This window comes from Esox lucius, chromosome 8 (genome assembly GCF_011004845.1).
Source record: "Esox lucius isolate fEsoLuc1 chromosome 8, fEsoLuc1.pri, whole genome shotgun sequence".
NCBI classification, from domain to species: Eukaryota; Metazoa; Chordata; class Actinopteri; order Esociformes; family Esocidae; genus Esox; species Esox lucius.
In genome coordinates this window covers 37044080-37071791 of record NC_047576.1, presented here as the reverse complement: position 1 = coordinate 37071791, position 27712 = coordinate 37044080, and the positions used below count along the sequence as shown (strand labels likewise).

The window sequence follows — 27712 nt, the reverse complement described above, 5'->3', positions numbered from 1 at the left end:
GCTTGGTGAGAAGGTGACAGCAGTTGGTACAATTATTTGCAAATGGAAGAAGCGGAATACAAACAGTCAATCTCCCTCAATCTGGGGCTACATGCAAGATCTCACCTCGTGGAGTTTCAATGATCATGAGAACAGTGAGGAATGAGGCCAAAACTACACAGGAGGATCTTGTCAATGATCTCAAGCCAGCTGGGAACATAGTCACCAAGAAAACAATTGGTAACACAATACGCCATGAAGGACTGATCCTGTAGCACAACTTCACCGCATCAAAGGGAAGATGGACAGGGCCATGTACAGTCAAATCTTTGAGAACCTCCGTCCCTCAGCCAGGGCACTGAAAATGGGATGTGGATGGGTATTCCAGCATGACAATGACCCAAAACCCATGGCCAAGGCAACAAAGGAGTGGCTTAAGAAGATGCACATTAAGGTCCTGGAGTGGTCTAGCCAGTCTCCAGACCTTAATCCCATAGAAAATCTGTGAAAAGAGCTGAAGGTTCAAGTTGCCAAATGTCAGCCTCGAAACCTTAATGACTTGAAGATTTGCAAAGAGGACTGGGACAAAATCACTCCTGAGATGCAAACTTGGTGGCCAACTGGAAGAAATGTCTGACCACTGTGATTGCCAACAAGGATTTTGCCACAAAGTACTAAGTCATTTTTTGCAGAGGGGTGGAATACTTATTTCACTAATTAAAATGCAAATCAATTTATAACATGTTTTTCTGGATTAAAAACATTTATAAATCTGTTTCACTGTTCGAATAAACCTACCATTAAAATTGTAGACTGATAATTTCTTTGTCAGTGGGCAAATGTACAAAATCAGCAGTGGATCAAATATTTGTTTCCCTCGCTGTATGCAGTCGAAATATTCTGTTCCGCTTGCAATGCTGGTTTTGTTGCTCATGATGCACAGTATCAATTTATGAATTTGTATAACACTTTCCAGGCTGGGATAGCGGTGAATAGTGACTTGTTGTAAAACATGTCTCCATGGGCCTTTTAAGAACAACTCCGGGTAAGCATTATTTAACCCAAATACGAATCTAGGTCAAACTATCCCTTTACTGCTTTTATTGTTGAGCTCCGTTCATGGTGTAACTATAAAATGCTATCCTCAAAATCTGGTTAAAGTGTTGATGTCTTGGATGGTCAGTCTTGAATCCATTTCTCTAGGCCACCCATCAACTTTGCACCAAAGGAATGGATGCTATGTTTTTTGGGATGCACCGATTGATCGGCAGCTGAAAGCAGATTTTCAGCTGATCGGCCATGACTGGTGACGGCCAAGCCGTCTCATATATAATTTACATGCATGCGCTGCACAGACAGTCCAGCCACACACACACACATACCCAAAACATGTCGCCTGTGTGGATGTTTTTCGGTGTGAGTTTAGAAGATGGAAAGTTGGCAATTTGTAATACATGCATGTCTAAACTAAGCCGTGGGAGAGCAACTTTAAAAACATTTTGAACAACACATTTTATTAGACCCTTAAACAATCACCTGGGTGAACATGCCAAATTTCAAGCTAGCAACCTTAAAGCGACTAAGAGCGCAGAGCCAACGACGAGCCAACAGCCTCTGCTATTTTTCGTCAACAACACTGAAAAGCACAATTCCATTACGAAGAAAATCATGGAATTATTGGCATTGGATTACCAGCCATTTCCTGTAGTCAAGAATAGATGTTTCCAACAATTTATGAATTACCTCAGTCCAAAATACACTACCAAGCAGGCGATACTTCTGACGTCGCGTTACCAGAAATGTTTGTTGTCAGGCCACACACTTGCTAGCTGGTTACAAAGCAGCAATCAGTTCTAAAACTGACATTTGGTCGTCTAATGGCAGTTGGTCGTCAATGTTGAGCCTGACTGCTCAGTGGGTGGATGAAGATTTCCAGCAACATCAAGTCCTTCTACATTGTCAAGGAATGCTAGGGTCCCACACTGCTGCTAATCTAACGGACACCTTTCACACAATGTTGCAAAGGTGGGACAGATGATAGAAATATGATCAAAGCACTGGATGAATGCATCTTGGTGAATTTGCTATGCATGGCACACACTATACAGTTGGCTCTGAATGAGAGTTGGCTGTCGCAACGAAGCATCATTGATGTGGTGGCAACTGAAAGGAAGATTATTGGGCATTTTAAACACTTACCTATTTGCGTCTACACCACATCCAGGAACAGTTGGGCCAGCCTGAGAGAGGATTGGCGCAAGATGTTCCTACCAGATGGAATAGCACGTTATATATGCTGCAATCGCTGATGGAGCAGGGACATGCTTTGGGAGCATAGTCTGCAGAGAATGAGCTGCCAGCTACACTCAACGCACATCAGTGGGGGCTAATTGATAACGTGTTAAGCCTCCTTGCACCTTTTGAGTAACTCACTAAAGAAATCGGTTCCTCAATAGCAACAGCCGCAGATGTCTTTCTAGCCATCACAGTGTTGAAATGGCTTTTGACGAGAAGAGCTGACAGACCGTGGAGTGGGCACTGCAAAAACCACATTGTTGGAGGCTGTGCAGAGAAGGTTCGGCAACATCGAAAAGGAGCTGCTGTACCCTTTGGCCACTTTTCTTGATCCCAGGCAAGTTATTAGCTTCCTGCTAAATATATTTTATTAGCATTATAGTGATAACTATAGCAATATAACTAACATGATTATTAGCATGCTACTGTAGTAATATAACTCATACTTAGCTATATATGTATAAGTAATATATAGGATAAGAGTAATAGTTGTGTGCCAGTCTAGATCTGAAACACAATCATTGAAACTTCCTGTCTTTGTCTGTTTATGCAAAAGGTACAAGAATTGCTACTTCTCAGCAGAAGTTAAGGATCAAGTGAAACAGGTGCTTCTGACTATGCTGGATGTTGGGAAGACCAGACACACACCTGAGGAACCTGCTGCTGAAACAATGCTGTACATGAAGAAATTCTGTAGGAGAATTCAGGGTTGGAGCAACTGCTGGCCGGCCCTGGTCTGTGCAGGTACAGAGTTACCTGTCCGAGTTGCCCATCAGCACAAGTGAAAAAGCATTGAGCTACTGGAGGACCAATAAGGATTGTGTTCCTGGACTTGATCGAGCCTACCTCTCTGCCTTGTTTACAAGCGTTGCCTTGTTAAGCTTGGCTGGACATGTAGATGAAAGAAGAAACCGACTATCTGGTGACAAGGCAGAGACGCTTCTGTTTGTCAAGAAAAACTTTCCATTAATGTTCAAATAATTGCATTAGGTCAAATGTTGCTAACAACCTTGTTGCCTTTTTTTCTTCTGTTCTTGTTCGACCTGTTTGCATTTGAAAAGTACATATATTGCACTTCAGTTTAGTTTTAGCTGACCTGGAGCACTTTATTTTGCGATTTGTTTGATTTCCTGCAACCTGATGAAGTGTTAGGAAAAATATTACTTAAACTGTTTTATGAAGAACATGTAATTGAATTAAAAATGTCCATAAAGAATAGTTTTAAAAAATAGTGTATGCTGTCAATTATAGTTCTTATTAAGAATAAATCTGAATTGGCCAAAGAATTGCAATCAGTGCATCAGTGTTTTAATTAGGCTCAGGCTATAAACAAGGTATCTGTGGGTCCTTGGTGTCCTAAATTTATCTAAATAAAAGGCCTTAAAGTCTTAGTCTTTTCAAAGGTCGTAAAATATATTTAAGTTCTGTTAGCGCTGTGACTAGGTGACACACAAATGTGTGGTTTGGGAATGCATTTTAGATCTGGTTGTGCACAGAGGAACCTTGATTTGTTAGATGTAAGCAAGATGTGACGGTTGGCTGCTTTTCTCAATAGTATGATGCTGCAGTTTTGGAGGCTGCAGTTTCAGGACCACAGTTCTAGGACCCTTGTTATTCGCAACGACAGCGCCACCTACAGAATTGGATGACTGGAAGGCTGTATTTGACCCAACCCAGAGGTTTCAGGATGGCATTTTTACGACCCTAGATTTTCACAACCATGACAACACACACTTGATGAGGCTTTCTCAGGATATGTGAGAAAAGTAAGAATTATACCCACGAAGAAAGGTATAATATTTGAAAATATGTTAATTATAAACCTTGGATAATTTAAGAACTTCAAATAACATTACAGTAGAAACAAATGTACATATTCCATAGGTGTCAAGATTCAGTGTAACTTGATTCAAGGTAAATTTAAGTAAGCAAATTAAGTAAGCTAAATGGTCTAAAGTAATGTTGGACAGATGTGTGATGCATGGAGGGGCCTCAAAACATTGTCTGGGACTACAGAGAGCCAATGCAAAACCTGCAATGTGAGCACTGATGGGCTTAACTTCACCAGAGCCAAAGTCAAGCAAAGCATCACATCCTCATAACATCAGTAATAAGCTCCTGAAGACCTGCTACAACCAACTGGCCCCTGTCTTCTGTGAACTGGTCATCGGTGGAACATACAGTTCAGCTCTGTGGAAGATCACTAACATCTGTTATTGTTTCAAACTACCATTGTTCCAAAGAGGAGACCCAGACTTCCCAGGGACTTCTGGCCTTTAGCTACAACTACAAGAGACAGTCCATAACCTGGCAGATCAACTTGTTTGCCTACAGGAACAGAGGTGTAGATGATGCAGCCCTTACATTACTTCATCATATACACTCCCATCTGGAAAAACAAAAAGCACATGCCAGGCTTGTGTATTTCTCTAGTGCCTTTAACACCATTCAACCATCTGTTGGGAATAAAACTACTAAATGTGTAAATCCTCTACTCATACTGTGGTTCTGTCATTTCCCCGATCATAAGTATTCTGTGATGTATTTCATTATTTTATTCTATGCTATATTATTTATATATATATATATATATATATATATAAGTTCTCTGGGGAAGTAAGTGAAACACTAATCTATTATATTGTATTTAATTTCATGTCATCGTTGTAACGAAATGTGTCTTTGGGTGATGTGAGATGGATGTGGCTGCGGAGAGGGTCCTGGTTTGTAATGATCATCAATGGCTTGTCCAGTCTGACTGTTCCAAAGTTAACAATGTGTTTATATATACAGTGGGGAGAACAAGTATTTAATACACTGCTGATTTTGCAGGTTTTCTCACTCACAAAGCATGTAGAGGTCTGTACTTTTTTTGATTTTGGCCCACTCCTCCATACAGACATTCTCCAGATCCTTCAGGTTTCGGGGCTGTCGCTGGTCAATACGAACTTTCTGCTCCCTCCAAAGATTTTCTATTGGGTTCAGGATGCTTCTCACGGAGCCACTCCTTAGTTGCCTTGCTGTGTGTTTTGGGTCATTGTCATGCTGGAAGACTCAGCCACGACCCATCTTCAATGCTCTTACTGAGGGAAGAAGGTTGTTGGCTAAGATCTCACGATACATGGCCCCATCCATCCTCCCCTCAATACAGTGCAGTCGTCCTGTCCCCTTTGCAGAAAAACATCCCCAATGAAAGATGTTTCTACCATGCTTCACGGTTGGGATGGTGTTCTGGGGGCTCATCCTTCTACCTCCAAACATGGCGAGTGGAGTTTAGACCAAAAATATATTTTTGTCTCATCAGACCACATGACCTTCTCCCATTCTTCCTCTGGATCATCCAGATGGTCATTGGCAAATTTCAGACGGGCCTGGACCTGCGCTGGCTTGAGCAGGGGGACCTTGCGTTCGCAGCAGGATTTAATCCATGACGGCGTAGTGTGTTACTAATGGTTTTCTTTGAGACTGTGGTCCCAGCTCTCTTCAGGTCATTGACCAGTTCATGCTGTGTAGTTCTCGGCTGATCCCTCACCTTCCTCATGATCATTGATGCCCCACGAGGTGAGATCTTGCATGGAGCCCCAGCCCGAGGGAGATGGACCGTGATCTTGAACTTCCATTTTCTAGTAATTGCGCCAACAATTGTTGCCTACTCCCCAAGCTGCTTGCCTATTGTCCTGTAGCCCATCCCAGCCTTGTGCAGGTCTACAATTTTATCCCTGATGTCCTTACACAGCTCTCTGGTCTTGGCCATTGTGGATAGGTTGAAGTCTGTTTGAGTGTGTGGACAGGTGTCTTTTTTACAGGTAACGAGTTCAAACAGGTGCAGTTAATACAGGTAATGAGTGGAGAACCGGAGGGCTTCTTAAAGAAAAACCTACAGGTCTTTTTTGTGGATGGGCGTGCTGGGAGGAACTTTGTTTTTTGGACATGGCTGCCAGCATTGACTGCATGTTGGTAGAGTGGATCATCTTGTGTATATACCTGTAAATACAGTACATACCTGTATGCATACTACATTTTGTATGTGTCTGATGCCACAAACAAAGTTCCCTCAGGAAAAATATCGTTACATCCTATTGTATTTGCTATGTCTTTTGCAGTCACAATCTCACCCTGAAATTTTTAATTTTGGAGCGGCAAGACAAGGATAACTCTGGGGGCAGATTTAAGATTATATATACATTATTATTTTTGGAATGTTTACCAAAAACAAACAATGAAAATAGCCCTTCCCTAAACCACATCCAGACTGACATCCATCACACCACTCCATCCACCTTCATCCTTCAATGAGTGAGACAGACAGAGAAGCAACTATAAAAAAATCTTTATTGATATTTGACTTTTCCTGACCCTTCAATATTCAGTGGTAATGTCATTGCGGTCAGCAATTTAACACATCAGTGTATGGTATATCCTAAAATTTCCCAAATGTTTTAAACATTACCTTAATGGAAAACTGCACAGTTGAAATGGCCCTCTAATTGGGCTGTGACCTTGCTCAGCTTTGTTGGGTGAACCACAGTTGAGTGACAGAACGGGAAGTGGGAGTCCTTGCAGCCTGTGGTGCATCTTTTTAAATCCGGCAAGGATCTTCCTTCCTGGATGGTTATATGCGTCTTCAAATGATGAGGGCTTAATTGGTCAAATTAACATTGTCAGATTATTTCACAGAGAAATTAGTCCCAAGCCTTTTACTGAACCAAAATAAATGTTTTACTTAAGTAAAATGGTAAAACAGTGAGTATTGAACAAGCATTTACACAGAAGACAGACTGCAGCTTTGATTTAGCTGACTGATCATATCCGCATGCTTTTATCATCTTTTGGAGTTTAATTCATATGCTGATCTGAATTAATTATCAGTCATTAAGTCAACAATTGATATAAGACACTTAAATGGGCTTGCCAAAATTGCACTATGGATTCACACAACATAACAAATAGGCTCAGTTTGTTTTGCAGCAAGCTGTCATAGTGAAGCCTTTAGTATCATAACGGTAGTTAACTTCACTAGTTGGCTAACATTATGATACTAAACATTAAGCCTTTGGGGCGAAGTTCAGCCTAGCTAGCTAACATCAGCTTTGCTGTCGTATTCATTTTAAGACACAAAGCTTGATTAACATTCAGTCAACAAGCCAACATTAACTTTCCTGTGACACTACTCGCTTTTCTTCCGACACCGTTGTTCGTGAGGTAGATGGCTAGCTTAGTACAAATCTAGGTAATTTAGCTAGCAATATAGTAGACATTGGCTGTTAATCTTCCCGCAGGTACCATGGGATTTCTCTCCCGGCATTTCTCTGTTCTGTTTGGTCATGTCACAGACCGCAGTCTCACGGAGTACAGTCAGTAACCTTATTGTTGGCAGTAGGCTTAGCGCTATAACAACGGGGGGTACAGGCACTTACAGACCGCAAAAGCGACAACGGAACTGACAGAAAATTCTGCTTGCTGTGTGTACACCCATGTGGGGTAAACACATGATAGCTACCACAGCTGAGTTTGCGTTGAGTAACGTAGTAACAACATTGCTCTGAGGAAGCTAGTTTTGGTATGTTGTCCAAAAATTACAGATGTTATTAAATTCAAAATGAAAGACCACTACATTAAATAATGTAACTAGCTAGGTAAGCAGATATTTTTGTATTTGTTTTCTATATTATTCTTAAAATTATTTGGCTGTAGGCCTATTGTTATAGGTATTAGTTAAAAAAAGCTATTTCAAGACTGAAGCAGAGATGACTAGCCCTTTTGGCATCGAGATAAGTAAACCATTATGCTCATGATGGGGACACTGGCCGGCCACACACTGGAGGGAGTTAAATGACATTGGAGGGAGATGCAGTAGCCTACTTCCCTAACAATGCATATCAGCGCTACAGTCAGTCGAAGTGTCATTCAAAAAATCTTAAGTCTTAAATGTAACTTTTATATAGATACCCTGTTTAAAATACTTCCCTTCTGACATGGCTTGGCTATGCAGGCTATTTTGTATCTTTGATAATGAAAATAAGCTTTGTCATTTCTAGTGACACACTCAGACTCCGTGTAAACGTGGGATTTCGACCATGAGCTCAGTCGCTGTACTTACGCAGGAAAGCTTCAATGAGCACCGTTCCGGGCTTGTTGCAGAGCAGGCTGGTGGTGAGTTCTCTTTTTGTTTCTTTTGGTTGCTCAGTCTGGCATTGAAATTCTACATTAGGTAGCGGAGCCATGCTCCAGTGGTGTCACTTCTGGAACCATGCATGTATGTGGCTCTCCACTAGACACCAGGTTTCAGTGCCCATATCCACCATTCATGTGTTCTTCCACTTCCAACTCTTCCACTACTAGTGATGGGGCCTCCTGGTTTTCTGTTCCACCTCATCATTAATTGTTCCCACCTGATGTCCCAGGTCTAAGTCCCTGATTTAAAGGGTTGCTATGGAAGAATTGAGTGCAACTGGCTTCAAGGGCCAGAGTTGAATAACCCTGCTGTTGAAGAATAGTTTTATTTCTGATTAGTCTTATGATGTTTGCCCATAATGTGCTGTCATTCATGATGTGGTAATTATAACAAAATGCTACTGATGCTAAGGATACTGGTCATTTCACTTATTTGTCACTGTATTGAAAAATCAGAATGTGGAAATATCCATTTATATCATTTGGTTTGGCCCCCTAGTGTGATGAACTACTCTTAAAGCATATTTAGAACTTCTACTGCTATTACTACTTTTATTTTTAGCCCTGTCACCCAGCTGGGTGGGGTACTGCTGGCAGAACAATATTTTAATACATGTAGAAAGCTTCTAACAGCATGTAAAATAAGAACTACTGAACAGAATCTATTGACGATTAAGTTGTATTAATTGTCAGAGAACATAACATTAGTCTGTTAGCGGAAACTCTTAGCCAGAGTGACTTACAAGCTAAAGTTGAGTTTACATAGTGGCTGGTCTCTAATGGTTCAGCTGCTGGCGCAGGGCCTAGTGGTGCCGGGGATGAGGAGGCCCTCCCAACCTACAAGGATGCCTTCCCCCCACTGCCTGAGAAGGCTTCTTCACCTGATGGGACCCAGGAACCAGCCAACGCATGGACTTCCAAGATCCGCCCCCTCAAGTCCTCTGTTATCACCCAGGTATAATCCACTACACATGCAAAAAGATCTACATAAAAAACAAAATTATTGAAAGGAATAATAAATTGCGCCAACTTTAGATGTGACATGTTATGTTAATAAGCTGTCCCTCCATAACAAGGTGGCTGAAGTAAATGTGTTGTAAATGACAATGTGCTACTGTATGCGACTACCTAGCTAGGAAATTGTACACTGTCATACAAACAGCTTTTTTTAAATTTGGCATGACAATTTAGACATGCTGTCCTTAAATATAAATGAATGCTATCCAAAATCAGTCTGTAGGGCAACATTTTAGTTATATTGTATGTGCTACAACTAGGGTTGCACGGTATTGAAAAAATGGGATATTGCGATATTGATCATGAATATTGCAGCATCAGTATTAATGTTGATATTGTTAAACATAGGTAAAATCACAAGTTATGGCAAAACCCATCAACATATATTCAGAACATATGAAAACAACAGGCTTTCTTACAATACAAGGGTTTATTTCAACTGACAATCATATTGGACTGGAATAAATAAAGACCATGTCTACAGAACAGGGCATGTTGTACTGGTGGTACAGCAGACTTGCCAACCCTGTTCAACTTTTTAGAGTACCAGACACGTGCAGCAAACTGATTCAGAACTGCCATTTGCGTTTGCATTTGCGTTCATTGCACATCTATGCATCTCACTTGTACGTACATTATACTTATTACTTCTAAGTTTTCTGCCCTCTTCTATTTGCACTTCTGGTTAGATGCTAACTGCATTGCGTTGTACTGTACGTTGTACTGTACGTTCAGTGGCAATAGTAGAATCTAATCTAAAGTTTTTCTTAGGATATGCCCCCAAGTTAAGTCTCTACAATAGAGGAATGCTTGTCAACTCTCAAACCGAGCCAATCACAGGTATTGGCGCTTTAGACACGGTACTTATTCAACACTAAAAGCAAAATCATTTTGGAAAACGTAAAAGAATGATCGCATGGACAGACTGCAAACTAGCTACACAAAGCTTTCTAGGCTACCGCAAAGGGAATCTGAACACTGTTCGCTAGAAGAGTGCAGTGTTTCGGGCTTTGTGAAGGTACATATTGTATTTATTGGCAACGCATACATTTGCCTTTTTTAAATTTATTAAATCTAGTGCAAAGGCATTTTAGAAGCATTTCCTCTATAGCTCATACCAGACACACATTCATTATTTATCACGCAGTCTTCTAAACTCCAGACTCCTTTTAATGCCATGATGTTTATTTATTTTGGATTATACATGTGTAATGCTTTGTGACATGGATAAACATTTTGTGACATAAGCAAATTTCCTAAATACTGATAATTGATTAACAAAACTTTTCTAGTGAATGACATGATCATGACTTGCTGATCAAAGAAGTTACCATCATTTACAGATCTATTGTTTTAGAATAGCAAGTTAGACAATGGTCCCAAAGATGTCTAATGGTCCCAAAGATGGCTCTACAATGCTGTCCAACATTTATTTGCATGGAGTAAAAAGGACTGGTGGTTGACTTAAACATTACCAAGTAGTCAAACTTTATTTTTACTTCTTGAAGGGCATGGATTAATGCAGATGATACCCAGTAGTAAAAGGATGTTTATTATATTTTCTGTAAATATGCACAAATAAAGAATACAAAAGTTTTTTTCTTATTTGAAAAGAATTTGGATCAAATCTATATTGCATGCCTTTTCCCTATATAAAGCAATACATACTCTTTTGAATATAGTGCTATTGGAACAAATTTTACCTTTTATAATAGAGAAGCTGTATTGCTTCTCCGAGACCTGGGCATGTTGACCTAGAGTATGTTTGAATGTATCTGCTCTCTTGACCCCCTAGGTTTTCCACGTTCCTTTGGAAGAGCGCAAGTATAAGGACATCAACCAGTTTGGTGAAGGAGATCAGGCAAAGGTCTGTGTGGACATCATGCACAAGACTGGCGCCCACCTGGAACTCTCTATGGCTAAAGACCAGGGTCTGTCCATCATGGTGTCTGGAAAACTAGATGCTGTGATGAAGGCTCGCAAGGAGATAGTGTCCCGACTGCAGACTCAGGTCAGTATTGATAGTTTATTTCGTCCTAAAAAGTGCAGAACTGTCATACACAACTGACGTGATTATTTCTCTCCAGGCTTCAGCTACTGTGGCCATCCCCAAAGAACACCACCGCTTTGTTATCGGAAAGAATGGGGAGAAGCTGCAAGAGCTGGAGCTCAAGACTGCCACAAAGATCCAGATCCCACGTCCTGATGACCCCAGTAATCATATCAAGATCTCTGGCACGAAGGAAGGCCTGGAGAAGGCAAAGCACGAAATCCTGCTCATCTCTGCCGAGCAGGTAACCAGCATGCCAGTTGAAGTCATTGTCTCTTAAATGTTACATTCTGGTATAATAGTTACTGTATATACAGCACAATTGATCAAACTTTTCTTTAGTGTAAATTAATTTTTTGTAATAAAAATTTAAGAGACCACTGCACCTTTTTATATTCTTTCCAAAAAAGTTGAAAAGGAAAGTTTTTGAGTGAGGAACAGAAGCATTCAATTTGCAGTGGTCTTTTAATTCTAACCCTTCTTTTTTGTAATAATGAGTGTTGTAATAATGAGTCATAATAATAATCATAATCATTTAAGCTGCAAACAGCATTTTAGCTGGTTTCAGCATTAAGCTATTACTAACCAGATTGCAGTTTTTTTTCAATAGGACACATCTAACTCGTCCATAGTTGTAAACAATATTGCATGTATTTTTAAAAACATTACCGAATTAATGGGTCTAAAATACAAATGTTCCTTGGGGGTATTTCGACCTTTATTACTTTTCAAGATTTTAACACAAACCGGTGCGTGTCATTAGCTTGCAAATTTGGAAGCCTCATTAGCTCCAACGTCTGGAGAATCCACAATTGCTTGCACTCGTTTTTGTCGTCTAGTGGTTGTCAAAATATTTTGCAAGTAGAATTATAATATCATTATGCATGTAGGAGTTTTATACATGTATATGCAAAACCACACCTTTGCTCATTAGTGAGTAGGACCAATTTTTTTTAACATACTGGTTTATGTAACTTGGTGACCATCGTCCATAGATCTGAAATATGAAAGCATACAAAGATTGGTGATTTGGTGCCACAGGAGTTTATTTTTGTTTTCCACAAAATCCTAGTGCCAGGTGGGACTGGGGACAGATTATCATATTCCTTGCTCTTTTTTTGTTTTTATTATTATACTTTTTCTGCCATATGCACAACCGCTAACCATGTCATAGGTCTATCAATAAACGTGTTGCAGGTTCAACATGTCTCCCATTACACACACACACACACACACACCTATTGCTTTTACATTGAATGTTATAACACCTGCAATGCGAAGTGGGAGCATCAGGTAACCATATAGACTATTGACTTGGTGTGCGATCCTCATGAATACTAACTCACATTGTACTTAAACTGACATAGGAATTCTGTCTTCATGTCCAGGCCAATAGCCAAATGCATGTCCTAGTCTCTATGCGGCGTCTTCTGCCTCTCCTTGTGCAGTGCTGTATGTGCAGCACAATACATTCTTGTAAATGTTTTGGCCACTATGATTGATGACAACAAAATAATAAATTACAAATTAAAAACCAAACATGTATGGACAAGAAAAGCACGGCTATCAACAAAAAGCCTTTCTATACAACTATTTCTGTAGGCCTGTTTTAAATATGCCTAGAGTCAAATATATGGTATGGATATGGTAACAACTTTTTTTTAAATGAAAATTACTGAAAGCTTATTCAACCCCTGACAGTTGGTATACTGTAGTCACTGTTGAAAGGAAAGCACACCAATTGAAATGGTAGGTTTTCTGTAATGTATCAGTGTTAAGCAATATGTGATGATTGCCTTGCCCCTCCCCCCCAGGACAAGCGTGCTGTGGAAAGGGTTAACATCGACAAGGTGTACCACCCCTTCATCACAGGCGCCTACAACAAGCTGGTGGGAGAGATGATGCATGAAACAGGCGCACGCATCAATGTCCCACCACCCAGTGTCAACAAGACAGAGATTGTCATCACTGGAGAAAAGGAGCAGGTGGCTCTTGCTGTGGCTATGATCAAGAAGATCTATGAGGAGAAGGTATACATGCATATGATTTGTCTAAGTGTTCTTAAAACTTGCTTTTGTGCAAAACTATTACTGTGCTTATGTTTAAGATGTCTGGAGAGAAGAAAATATACTATAGAGTTTCACCGACCTCCTTGGGCCTCTAATATGTTTTAATGTAAATTTGCAAACCTGATTCAGTAAATCATCTCATCAGACTAATGTAAACAGGTGTCACTATGGTTAGAAATACTAACTGTCTAGGCCCAAGGATGGGTTTTGGAAAGCCTTAACTTGACAAGACAGAATGCAGTTGTGCTCAAAAGTTTGCATAGAGAGTTGGTAATACGTAACATGAGTGAGCAGGCAAAACACATCTGTAGGTTTGTCTTATGGGATTCACATTCAACTGCAGGTCATAACAGAATGGCACAATCACAAAAAAAAAAACATGGCAACAGAGAAAAAAAAAAAACTGACCCGTTCAAAAGTCTGCATACCCTTAGTTCTTAATACTGTGTGTTTTCCCCTTTAGCATCAGTGCCCGCATTCAGTCTTTTGTAATAGCTGTCTAAGAGGCCCCAAATCCTTGCTGGTGGTATAGTTGCCTTTCATCTAGGCAAAATGCTTCCAGGTCATGCAAAGTCTTTGGTCGTCTTACAAGAATCGCACATTTGAGATCTCCCCAGAGTGGCTTGATGATATTAAGGTCAGGAGACTGTGATGGCCATTCCAGAACCTTCACCTTTTTCTGCTGTAACCACTGGAGGGTCAAATTTGCATTGGGCTTAGGGTCATTGTTGAGCGTCCCATGTGCAGCTTTCGTGCAGAAGAATGTAAATTGTCTGCCAGTATTTTCTGATAACATTCTGCATTCATCTTGCCATCAATTGTCACAAGATTACACCTTTTAGAGCTCACACACCCCCAAAACATCAGTGAGACACAACCATGCTTCACAGTGGGGATAGTATTCTCTTCACTATAGGTCTTGTTGACCCCTCTCCAAACATAGCGCTTATGGTTGTGACAAATTAGTGTGCCAGAGGCTGTGAGGTGTGTCAAGGTGTTGTTGGGCATATTGTAACTGGGCTTTTTTTGTGGAATGCAGGTCATTTTTGCTCTGGTATCGTCGTATTGTGCTCCTTGAAACAACCACACCAGCTTTTTCCAGAGCAGCCTTCTCAGGTTACCTCTGGGTTTTTCTTTGTATCCCAAACAATTCTTCTGCCAGTTTTGGCTGACATCTTTCTTGGTCTACTTGACCTTGGCTTGGTATCAAGAGATCCCTGAATTTTCCACTTTTTAATGAGTAATTGAACAGTACTGACTGGCATTTGCAAGGCTTTGGACATCTCTTTATATCTTTTTCCATCTTTATAAAGTTACATTACCTTGTTACGCAGTTCTTTTCTGCTCCCAATGACTCAGTGTCAAGGCCAAACATTCAAGGCTATGTTAACTTTTGATCAGGGCCTTTTTGGGTGATTTCTGTTATCATTATGATTTAACAAGGAGCCATACAACTGTGATAATAAATGGCTTCATATGATCACTATCCTTAAGTAAAAGACAGTTATTTGGCATGATCAGTCATATTTTCAAAATCGATGCCAAAATTTCATAATTTCTGCCGGGGTATGCTAATGTCGGAGTACCACCTGTGTATATATAACATGCATGGGTGTAAAGTAAATTTTTATGTTCTTAACCCTCAAAACTCAATTGATGAAAAAAGAATTTATTCACTGTTCCGGAACCATCGAAGTTAGAGGTTTCATTCTTTTTCCATGTGAAAGAGGACATTCTGCTGCAAATAATGTCTCGTTTGTTTACTTTCGTAAACCAGAAGCCCCGCAATCGTGATCACAAAACCTATACTCCTTCAGGATTTCAGCCGCGGCCCTAACTAATTATACTTGATTTTATTCTGTTGTTTAGAAGTCTACAATGCATAAACCAATCACAGACTGTGGTAAAACAACCAATTTGTCTATCCATGTCTTCCCCCTCCCCAAAAGAGCGAGAGTGAACGTGCAAGCTAGGGGGAGAGGCACGTGTCGCACTTACCATGCTCCCAAGAAAGTCATTATGCTCCTGCATTGAAGACTCATTCATTAGATATAAGCAATTGTTTTGAGGAAAAAGAAATGACCAAACAGATATTCATGGCTAAAGAAGTGGCATAAATGATAATGGAGAGCGAGGTTAGTGTCGCTGAAAAGTATCCGGACGGAATCGACTTATTTGTAAAATAGGGTAAATGTAGCCTAAATGCTATTCTATGATGATGTTTATTATTACTATTTTGCATTGTTTTAGTGGAATTACTTGGCCTGTATGATAACTTGATATAATGGTTTGGTAGCCAGTGGTTAAAAGTGCGCCTATGCTCTTTGAGAGAATATAATGGGGAATGATACTGGACAGAAAATGCATTGTCTTTTATGGGGAGATGGCATTTGGTTTTCTATCTATCTCTTTCAATGTGCAAATAAGAATGGTACGTTTTATAATTTGCTTTGTAACGTTTATAAAAACTGCTGCAGCCTATTTGGTATGTAGTTTTTCCCCTCTAAATTATGTAGATTGAAGTCTATAGTGGAAGCTAACTGTAGCGTACTCTTGTTGCACTTCCAGCCGCCTTTGGTCTTCTGAGTGCGCAGAGAGGGGGAAGCTATATTGTATTTGTTGTTTATTCCCTTGATGAAGCAAATTGCAAATGAAAATGTTAACAAACATGGGTTGTGTTGTTAGGATTTGGGCAATTTACCATTGACTTTGTATAACTGTAGAGATGGTGAAAATCGAACAAAAGAGGGAGGTGTCCTGAGCGAGTGCCAGTCCCTGTAACCATTGTTTAATATGACAAATATGCGGGGTGTGCACCTATGAGACCAAATGGTCCAATACTGCACTGTGTACCACAAGACCAGGAGGTGTACACAGGACCCTGTTCTTTTACTTTAGAGACATTGCCATGACAAATGTGTACATAAAATACAAGGACCTCTAGAAGAATCAACATGCCAACCAACAGCATAATTGCCCCCAAGGCTTTTGTTGAGCAGCTTGTGACTGAGTTGTGTAGTTTTAAAGGTTCAAGGTTCAAAAGGTTTGTAATTTGCAATAACAAGTTATGGCAATGAAATGCTTGGTTTTCCTACTCCCGACAGTGCAGTTAAAAGTTAAAGTAACAATTATAATGTACAAGATAATGTACAAAAAACATGCATCAATAATAACTTGTACAACTGTACAAAGGTAGTGCAATGTAAAAGTGCATGATATGATTGGCAGATGAGCATGATATAAAGTGACAGGTGTGCATGGGACTATGGATGGACAGGAGGAGGGGTTCCTGAATTGAGCAGCCTTACGGCCTGAGGAAAGGAAACTGTCCCGTAGCCTGTTCGTTTTGGATGGAGTACTCCTGTACCTTCTGCCTGACGGCAGCTTAGTAAACAGTTCATGGCATGGGTGGCTGGGATCTGTAATGATTTGTTTGCTCCTCCTCCTATACCTCTCTTTATAGAGATCCTTCAGGGATGGCAGGTCAGACCTTGTGATGCGCTCTGCTGTTTTAATTACGCTCTGAAGTGCTTTACGGTCGAGCGCTGTGCAGCTGCCATACCAGGCGGTGACATAGCCGGACAGGATATTCTCCATAGTGCATCTGTATCTAAGTTTGAGAGTATCCTGGAATCCATGCCAAATCTCCTTAATTGGCATAGGAAGAAGAGCGGTTTCCTGGCCTCCTTTGCAGGTTGTTTTCCTGACACCACGGAGTCAGTGACCTTACAGTGTAGGGTGTCACCTGTGGATATAACTATCCAAAGGAAGACTGGACAAGTCCCTGTTCTGATCTCCACCTCTTCCTGATATGGCACATGCAGGGAATTCCAAAGGAAATAAAGGCACCCCCTATTCAAGTACAATATGACAGAATAAGTTAATTGACCCCATATGGGCATTTTTATATGATTTTCAGAGTTTGAGAAAAAACAGATGTGGATGAGAATAAAAAAAAAATCCATGTTCATTTTATTATTTCATTATTTCAAAACTATTCAACTTGTAGTTATTCTGAACGCCTGGGGGTATTCAAATGTAATGTAAAACAAGCAACCGATTATATTTTACTAATCCTTTTCAATGTAAAACCAAAATGTGTGCACCTGCTTTTAAAAAAATATATTTCACATTATTACTCATGTGTTTCAAAAGAAAATCTGCAGAATGCCAGAATATAAAGCGCTTCCTTCTACTATAAAGGATGACCATTTTAGAAGCCAAAATGTCAAGGTAGTGGCAGGTGGATTTGAAAACCCTAGTTCTTATAGGGCTAAAGATTCGTTCTAAGCTCTTTAAAAGTTGTAGTAATATACATATATTATTTAATAATTTTTACAGAATGAATGACTTTCAGTAATACATTATTTGATGTGGACCAGTGACTTAAAAACACTACTCATATCCCCCTTTGGATGAGAAGTAGAGAATAATATAATTCTTTTTTTTCTTTTTTTACTCGTTGCTAAGGATTCTCTATATCTCAATAGAATATCAGAGAACAAAACGAAATGCACTTAAGTTTGAACGTAGTCTGAAGATGTGTAACTTCAGTTTGTTGAAAGGGAAACAGTTAGGAAATCAGTTGTTGATTCATGAAATGCACTGCAAATTACAGCTAGTGTATTAGGCACAATGTAGTTTTTACACTGAGAAATCCTAGTGTTTGACTAATATATATTTAGATTGTTTATTATATATACACACATACATATTTTGACATCAACAGGCTACTATCAGTGTTAACGGTGTTCAGCAGACTATCTGATGAAAACATGACATCATGAGGACACATTCCCTCAGGTCCATTGAAAAATCCCCCTTGTCCGTATCATGATCCATGCGACAATATCATACAAAAGACATACAGTGGGGAGAACAAGTATTTGATACACTGCCGATTTTGCAGGTTTTCCCTCTTACAAAGCGTGTAGAGGTCTAATTTTTATTATCATATGTACTCTTCAACTGTGAGTGACGGAATCTAAAACAAAAAATCCAGAAAATCACATTGTAGGATTTTTAAGTAATTAATTTGCATTTTATTGGATGACATAAGTATTTGATACATCAGAAAAGCACAACTTAATATTTGGTACAGAAACCTTTGTCTGCAATCACAGAGAACACGTTTCCTGTAGTTCTTGACCAGGTTTGCAAACACTGCAGTAGGCATTTTGACCCACTCCTCTATACAGACCTTCCGGTTTTGGGGCTGTTGCTGGGCAATGCGGACTTTCAGCTCCCTCCAAAGATTTTCTATTGGGTTCAGGTCTGGAGACTGGCTAGGCCCCTCCAGGATCTTGAGATGCTTCTTACGGAGCCTCTCCTTAGTTGCCCTGGCTGTGTGTTTCGGGTCGTTGTCATGCTGGAAGACCCAGCCACGACCCATCTTCAATGCTCTTACTGAGGGAAGGAGGTTGTTTGTAAAGATCTCGCGATACATGGCCCCATCCATCCTCCCCTCAATATGGTGCAGTCGTCCCCTTTGCAGAAAAGCATCCCCAAAGAATGTTTCCACCTCCATGCTTCACGGTTTGGATGGTGTTCTTGACTATTGTCCTGTAGCCTATCCCAGCCTTGTGCAGGTCTACCAATTTTATCCCTGATGTGGACAGGTGTCTTTTATACAGGTAACGAGTTCAAACAGGTGCAGTTAATACAGGTAATGAGTGGAGAACAGGAGCGCTTAAAGAAATCTAACAGGTCTGTGAGAGCTGGAATTCTTACTGGTTGGTAGGTGATCAAATAAAATGCACATTTATTTAAAAATCATACAATGTGATTTTCTGGGTTTTTGTTTTAGATTCAGTCTCTCACAGTTGAAGTGTACCTATGATAAAAATGTGACTTCTACATGCTTTTTAAGTAGGAAAACCTGCAAAATCGGTAGTGTGTCAAATACTTGTTCTCCCCACTGTATATATAATTTCATGATTTTAATGCCACTTCCATCATAGTTTCAGATTAGGGCCCTGCTGTTGTCTGCAGATAAACTCCTTAAATTGCTTCATGGCACATTTTGGATGACAAAGACTGAATGAAAAATGAGTCATAGCAGATTTATTGTGAAATGTTTATTTTTTTACCCAATAACGAAATCCACTTTTATACTTCGTTTTTCCTGGTTAACCAAAAGTAAGTAATTTTGGTTAGGCTGAGACTTCTCAGACAAATTATTTTGGCCGAAGTAATGAAGGTTACATCTCTCACACCTTACACAACAAACTTCTTGAACAAACAAACCTCTGTCACGTGAATGAAAAATATGTACTCGAACAGCGGAAGAGTTTCTTGTCGAATCATCTCATCTGAATTAAGTTTGGGTTGGGATAAAAGCTCTTAAGGCAGAGGTCTCAAACCGGTTCCACGGACGGCCATGTGTCTGCAGGTTTTTGGGTTTTCCTTTAAATTGGTTCCCGGTTCAGATCTAAACAACCAGGTGGGGGTAGAAATGAACCAATTAGTGGCCTAATTAGTCAATTAAGTGCAAGGTGAGAGCGAAAACCTGCAGACACTCGGCCCTCCGTGGAACCGGTTTGAGACCTCTGTCTTAAGGGCTCTTCCAATCCAAGGGCTACTCTCAACATACAAATCATCCATTGTTGTCGTTAAGTTGCGGTGTTAGTTTGATGATGATTGTAATTATTATTGGTTAAGTAAGAACTGGTACACCCCTTTTACATTTCCTCCCCATCTTCCATCAGACAGATTTTAAAATGCTATGTTCTCTGAGATGGTAAGACCAAGGTTGAAACTTGGGATGATATTAAAGGACTATGCTCTTAATGTCATAGTAGTTGGACACATGTTGCTATAATGGTCGAGTCAACATGTGGATGATATTTTTAGAAAGGACAATGTTTTCTTTTAAGGAATATCATGATGGTAGACATCAGACGTAGTGATAAAAAAATCCATCTGTGTAGGTTCTCTGTTCTGATCCTTGGAATGAAAATGTGCTGGTCCTTATGACATCCTGTGCACTTTTAAATGTTAGAAGCCCTGTTAATTTTGACATTTACTAAGCTATCAAACAGTGGAACTGCTATCTGTTTAATTCTAACCATATTTTGGAGTATTAGGCCACAAGGAAAAATTACTACTGCCCTAATTATATTTGTTTTGTTGTTAATTTACCAACTTCATAACATCTATGGGCCAAGGTGTGTAAATGCAGTATTTTCCATGCTTGTATGTCAAATGATATGGTCAATGAATTTGGATGTGGTCCTGGACATATTACATAGCTTTCAGTGCTTTATTTCATACTATTTGCTCTGTATCACTTTTTCCAGCAGAAGAATGCCACCACCATTGCGGTGGAGGTAAAGAAGTCTCAGCACAAGTATGTGATCGGGCCCAAAGGAAACACCCTGCAGGAGATCCTGGAGAAGACTGGCGTCTCGGTTGAGATCCCACCCCCCGACAGTAGCTCAGAAACTGTCATCTTGCGTGGGGAGCCAGATCGACTGGGTCAGGCGCTAACTGAAGTTTATGCCAAGGTTGTGCAACATATTACGTATACCGTCTTCCAAACCACGTACATATGATGTAATTGCTTTCAAGGCAACTGGTCATTTTCTCAACAGCAATGCTCAACTCAAAGTATTCATAGACCTTGGAATTTCAAGTCTGACACTTGGGCAATATCCTGCAGATATCTCCTGAAGATTAAGACCTTTACACTTGCAAAGGTTCACTTAAAAAAGAAAATGGTTCTTGGAGGATCTTTGAGTGTTATTAACTAGAATGTAGAAACAAACGTTGATTGGCGCTTCCTGTGGCAAATCCCTTTGTTCTTTGTGCTCTTAATTTTTTTTTAAAGGGCTTGAGCACATCTAAAATTCAAATAACCCCTTGAGGATTGTCCAGGGAACATTTAATTTTTGATTAGCTATTTGGCACCATACTGAACACTAGGGTTATAACGGTACATGTACCCCTACTGTTTGGTACAGGACGTTCGGTCAGGTTTGCGTTGTGGTTTGAATATAGTCTAGTTTTAACCACACTTTGTGTGCAATAACTAGAATTCTAAACTCACTCTCTCCCTGGAGACGGTTCTTGGAGCCGTTACTTAGCAACTGAAGTAGCCTAGAACATGTAATGCTGCTTTGTAAAAAATATGGCAAACACAAACAACAAACCAGAGCTTGAGGACCCTCCCCATGTCTTTCAGGTCTCCTGTTTGGAGAAATTGTCTTGCCAGTTAATCCTGCGTTAGGTAGGATTTGTTCAGTAAAATAACTAAAGTTTTGTCCCCTATAAACATAAGCTGTAAGGTGATGAGTGGTATAGCAACACCAGACCGTTCAGTGCCAGTGAATTGTCAATTTATGATTTTTGGAGACTGCTGCTGCTTTTCAGGCAATTTGGTTCCAGCATTCCCGTTCCATCCAATAGCCTTTTGCGAGGCAGGCTTTCCTCTTTGGTTTATTTTGTGAATGCCCATTTTACCTGGATGGTGTGTGTATATATAACATAAGTACGGGAGTAAAGTTACTTACTGTAAGGAACTATAATGGCAGCTAGAGACCAGGATGACAAACTGCCAATTCCTCCCTTGTCTGCTACCGCATACACTACAAAAACTGCAAAGAAGCAAAAGAAGACTTAGACTAGCTCTCTTATTGTATTTACATTTTTTACTGAAAACATTCCTGCCTAGTGCAGCTTTAACTAGAGTGGGCAAAGTTTGTAACTTCATAATCAATACATTTTATGTTTGGCATGTTTTTTTCTCACTGTACCGAACCTTGACTTAACATTTTCAAACCAAACCGTGACTTTTGCGTACCGTTACACCCCTGCTTTAACACCCAAATATGCACAAATCCTTGCTGGACTTCCACAATTATTTTTGTAACCTTTTTGCTATTGGTTGGCTTACTCTAAAACATGTTAGCTTGCTTTTTGATGTTATTGAATCTTTTTACATATCAGGCACTGTTGCTAATGTGTTCTCCTAATTTATGTACTGTAAGAACTAACCAGTGTCACTTGTTTGTATTTTCCAGGCCAACAGCTATACTGTCTCCTCAGTTGTAGCTCCTTCCTGGCTTCATCGCTTTATCATTGGCAAGAAGGGCCAGAACCTGGCAAAGATTACCCAGCAAATGCCCAAGGTGGGTGGTTGTCTGTAGGTTGTCCTGGTGTTACAATACTTGTGGTGACGTGAGTATAGTTCCCTCAAAGAAGGTGAAACCTGCTGAGTTTTTTATTTTGTCTTTCTTTTTTTTGGTCCTGTCCCCTGAAAGGCGTAAAAGTCTTGTTTACCATGGAATTGATTGTGCTTATTCTCTCATGGCAGGTGCACATTGAGTTTACTGAAGGTGAGGATCGAATCACTCTGGAAGGCCCCACCAAAGACATGCAGATGGTGCAGAGCCAGATGGAAGCCATTGTCACTGATCTTGTGAGGAGCTTCATGACCAAATTAATTAATCAAATACGGAAATTTCCCAAAGCTGGATGAAACCCGTTAGCTTACTGAGCTAAAACACAAATGTTCTTTACATTTTCTGAACTGTACCTGCTTTATATTCAAGGAGTCTGGGAAACCCACCCTAGTTTGTTTTGTTGTCCGGTGGAAAGACAGTGACACCAAAACTAATCACCCAGTTTGTGTTCAGAACTTTCTAGTTAAACATGGCATTGAATGTGAATGTTTTCTTTCCCACCTCCAGATAAGCCGTATGGATTATACAGAGATCATTGTGGATCCCAAATTCCACAGACATCTGATTGGGAAAGGCGGTGCCAACAGTAAATTCTTATTTTTATTATTATGCAAATCTGTGTGTAGTGTTTTAGCTTGGCATTCAGTGTGAATGGTGTAGTGCATTTAGGGATTAATCCATCCCCGGATTAGACATCTGAGATGATACATTAGTCCACATTAGTGGTTTTTAGAGGTCAGTCAGACCTGAAATTCTGTCACCTGACCTGGGGATAAGTGCATATAGACCTTTTGGTTCTGATAAAATTGCTACACGTCTTGGGTGGGTGCAATTTCTTTTTTTCTTTACAGCTTAGATGTTGTCTTTCCTGTTCTGTTTTTCAAACAACTACACCTCTTGACCATGTCTGCCTACTTTGTATATTGAGTTAAACCCACAATTTGGTGTTTGTGTAATATTTTTAAATGGAGCGAAAATCTTCCTTTCACGCCCTGTTTAGTTAACCGCATCAAAGATATGCACAAGGTGTCTGTGCGTATTCCTCCTGACAATGAGAAGAGCAACTTGATTCGAATTGAGGGTGATCCCCAAGGGGTGCAGGAAGCCAGTAAGGAGCTGCTTGAGCTAGCGTCGCGCATGGTGAGTAGTTCAGTTGACCGACACTGCTGAGTTGAGGTGGTTTAGTGCTCATCTAATGTAGTTGACTTCTATATCCGAATTGCACCCTATTCCCCTTTTCAGTGTATGACTTTTGATCAGGATAAATGGTAAATGCCACCTGCCTTGACACATACTTGTCTCATGTGCCCTCACAAATTCACTCAGGCAATTCACGAGCATTTGTTCACGTGTGCACACTCACACATACGCATGCACATTTCGCTCACAAACTAAGGCCCAATCCCAAAGTCCACACTCAGTCTTCTTGGGGTAGCCCGGAAGCGAGAGAGAAATCCTAGAAAACCCACCTTATAAGAGAAGAATGGTAAACTAAGCTACATAAACAAAGATTTAAGATGGCACATAGAACACATGAAATCAGTGGAATGCAATCAAATCATTACACATCTAGTTTATTGAACTATTTATTTTAGTTTTTGCTTAACGATGCCGTTTTGAACAAAAATAGTACATTTCAATAATAATCTATAGTTGTCAATCAATGACCTCTCGTCCACTATGTAGGGCAAGATCCTGCAAGACATATAAAAAAGTGCCTTGGCCACGAAGAAAGTCAAAAAATTTAAAGTCCCAAACCTGGAGTAGTGTGCAACATGTTTCAATGCCGTCAAGGTTACATGATAGTCGCAAAGTGCTGTCTTATTACTATTTATAGCATTTTGAGCCCTTGCAGCCTGTTGCACTCAAACACCAGGTGATGTCAATTAAGTCTGCGAGTGTTCAGGGCTTGGGGGTGACATTGGGATTGGGCCCAACATTCTCACTCTCACACACACACACGTTCATATCAGAGTTGTCCCTTAACCTGTCTCCCTTCTTGCAGGAGAATGAGCGTACAAAGGACCTGATCATTGAACAGCGTTTTCACAGAGCTATCATTGGCCAAAAAGGGGAGAAGATTAAGGATGTCCGTGACAAGTTCCCTGAGGTGAGTCACTCTGACACGTCGTTTTCTGGATGAAAAGGGGGTCATGTGTTTTTAACACTAGCAGTGCCTACTGTTTTTTGACCCCCTTTTAAAGGAGCATTTCTCTACACTACCACTAATGTTAGCAGTGATGTATTTCTGTCATTAAAACAGAAGATCTCAACACAATCTTGAACAAGTGAATTAGAATTTTGGTTTGGTGTGCTGTGCCCATCTTTAGAAATTACAAGCCAACACAGAGAAAAATACTCTTGTCTCACTTGCTTGGTGCCACTGCCAGTAGTCCACCCATAAGTAACAACAGAGCTCAGTTGTACAAGGCACGTTCGTTTACACCTCGCATATATTAGATTAACAGAATTTCACCAGCAGAAATGACTGGTTCCCTTGATAATTTCCTTAATATAGTTCTATACTTTTGTTACTTTGCAACAACATTAACATAAAAAAAAATGACCAGTAGAAATGGGGATAAATGCTTTCTCAACTTTCCACTAAATCTGGTCGTTCTATAAAGGACGCGACTGTTTATTGCAATAACAGCAAATAACTGTTTAAAAAGTTTTTACTTTGTCCAGTAGATTGGTAGCGACAGATCAAGTAATTTCCATAGCCATGGTTTTCAATAAACAAGATGGTGGTTTCGCTAGTCATCTAAGAATACTCGGTTGTACCTTTTGTACATTCCGCTGCAGTTGAGAAAGAAAAGGACATTAACACACTTACCAGTCGAAATAGTTAAGAATATATATTTTCTCAACTTTACCCTAAATCAGTTTTTTCTATGAAGGGTACTGCTATTTTTCTGAATCATAAGTACTCAGTTATTTGTTTTGATAACTTATCTGCTTCCCTCAAAGCAGACACAAATGTCATGTTCTGCTTTCTGAGAGAATTTAGCAAACTGGCAGTTTCTCCTCCCGAGGAGATGTTCGGCAGAAGGCTCTGCATTTGAATAAAGCATAGGTTGAATCTTTCTTGCTGCATTTTCCATCTCTGAAGTCCCTATGTCTGACTCAGTGGCCTATTCATGCACATATTTGAATAAAAGGTATGTTCATAGCAGCCAAGTCAAGCATGTTGCTACAGGCCAACGGTGAGTTACCCCTTTCAGAGTGTAGCCATCTGATCAAAAGGATCCACACTAACATAGTGAATAAAATTGCAGCTTTCGGATTCATTTTGGAGAACGTCAGAATTATTAGGGGGAAAACCTTGTCATCCAACATAATTATTTGCATATGTTCATTTATACAGTTCGGTCCAGAAAAGTTGGACACTGACACAAGTAAAATTTTGGCTGTTTATCAAAATCTATTCAAATTAAAGTTAGATATTCAATATGGGCTTAATGTGCAGTCTCTCAGCTTGTGGGTATTCACATCCAAATTGGAGGAAGGGTTTAGGAATTACAGCTCTTTAATATATAGCCCCCTCAAGGGGCCAAAAGTAATTTGGCAATTGACTAAAAAGCTGTTTTATGGACAGTTTTGGGCTTTTCCTTTATTTCTTCATCAATTAAGCAGGTAAAAGGTCTGGAGTTGATTCCAGGTGTGGCATTATCATTTGGAAGCTGTTGCTGTAAATCCACATCTGTTCAAAGGAGATCTCAGTGCAAGTGAAACAGGCCGTCCTTAGTCTGCAAAAAAGAAATGCATCAGAGAGATAGCCGGAACTTTAGGAGTAGCCAAATCAACAGTTTTTGTACTAGGCGTTGGAATCAGAGTAACTCATGATACGATACTATCACTGTACATTGCCCATGATAACGATGGCAGATACATTGCAAGACAATCATCTACGATACATAACTATCTGTGCAACTGAAGAAAATAATACGTTTTTATTCGCTGTGTTGTAGTGTCAGTTTCACAGAATTTGACAACTGATATGAAAAAATGTACAAGAATGTGCATAGATTCTTAGCTTGTTGCTGCTACACAGACACACACACACACACACACACACCAACTTGTCCATGTCCAAGAGTGCCATCATGCCAATCTGCTAGAAAGTGGAACTTTTCTGGTGTTAAAATGTTTAAAGGAAGCACACAACTATGCCTCACTAAAATCCTTTCAAGCTCTAGACATTAAGTTCATGCAAATCAAAAAAATAAGTATGCAAAAATACACATTCTTCTCTTAAAAAATAAACCCATTTCAGTGCTTATTAACAAGCATAATAAACATATTTTATGTAATCCAGGACACCAGTGCTTATTCTGCTTGTTTTATGTAAACCATGGAGCATTAGGCCTATCAGCAGTTAACAATATACATTTTGTGACAGCCAATATGGCTGTTAAAATTAGAGAATTACAGCCCCAAAGATCTGCATATGTTTTAAATAGCCATATCATAGCCTACATTTAAATAAAGCACAAACTCTGTGATCCAACAAATGTTTTTTAATTTTAACTAGTCAGCAGAATGAACTATTCACAATCTTTGCAGACTGAGCATATACAGCTCTGGAAAAAGTTAAGAGACCACTCCTAATTTTTCTTAAATTAGCATCTCTACATGTATGGCAGCCATTCCATTCCAGTATCTGTTAAATTCCAACACAGGCACACCTCATTTTACTTGAGGTAATGATTAAGTGATTACCTGAACTAAATCTAATTTAATGAGGAAAAATATAAAAACCACGGCAGAGTGATACAGTGAGCGTCAGGTTGCTTCCGGTCTGAAAACTTCAGACTGTGGTTCATAAGAACACGGTCAAGCAACAGACATTGGGGCTAGAGACTGGCAGAGGGTGAAAACGACTGTCCACTGACCGAGATGACCGTCAACTCATTCAAATGTCACTCAACTGTAGGATGACATCA

General features: G+C 39.9%; 1 protein-coding gene across 2 annotated transcripts in view; it reads left to right on the top strand.

Annotated features, from left to right (window-relative positions):
- The window catches only part of hdlbpa (high density lipoprotein binding protein a), a 68298-nt gene that overhangs the window by 5687 nt on the left and 34899 nt on the right, over positions 1-27712 (top strand). The window contains exons 3-13 of one of the 2 annotated variants that reach the window (XM_010865313.5): positions 8313-8427; positions 9249-9403; positions 11261-11476; positions 11553-11759; positions 13330-13545; positions 20883-21089; positions 22605-22712; positions 22898-23002; positions 23274-23352; positions 23767-23906; positions 24772-24876. In XM_010865313.5, coding sequence (XP_010863615.1) covers positions 8352-8427; positions 9249-9403; positions 11261-11476; positions 11553-11759; positions 13330-13545; positions 20883-21089; positions 22605-22712; positions 22898-23002; positions 23274-23352; positions 23767-23906; positions 24772-24876 — 1614 coding nt within the window. In that variant the 5' untranslated portion in view covers positions 8313-8351. Of the gene's footprint in view, positions 1-8312; positions 8428-9236; positions 9404-11260; positions 11477-11552; positions 11760-13329; positions 13546-20882; positions 21090-22604; positions 22713-22897; positions 23003-23273; positions 23353-23766; positions 23907-24771; positions 24877-27712 lie in introns of both variants that reach the window. The other variant, XM_010865312.5, reaches the window with a different exon arrangement.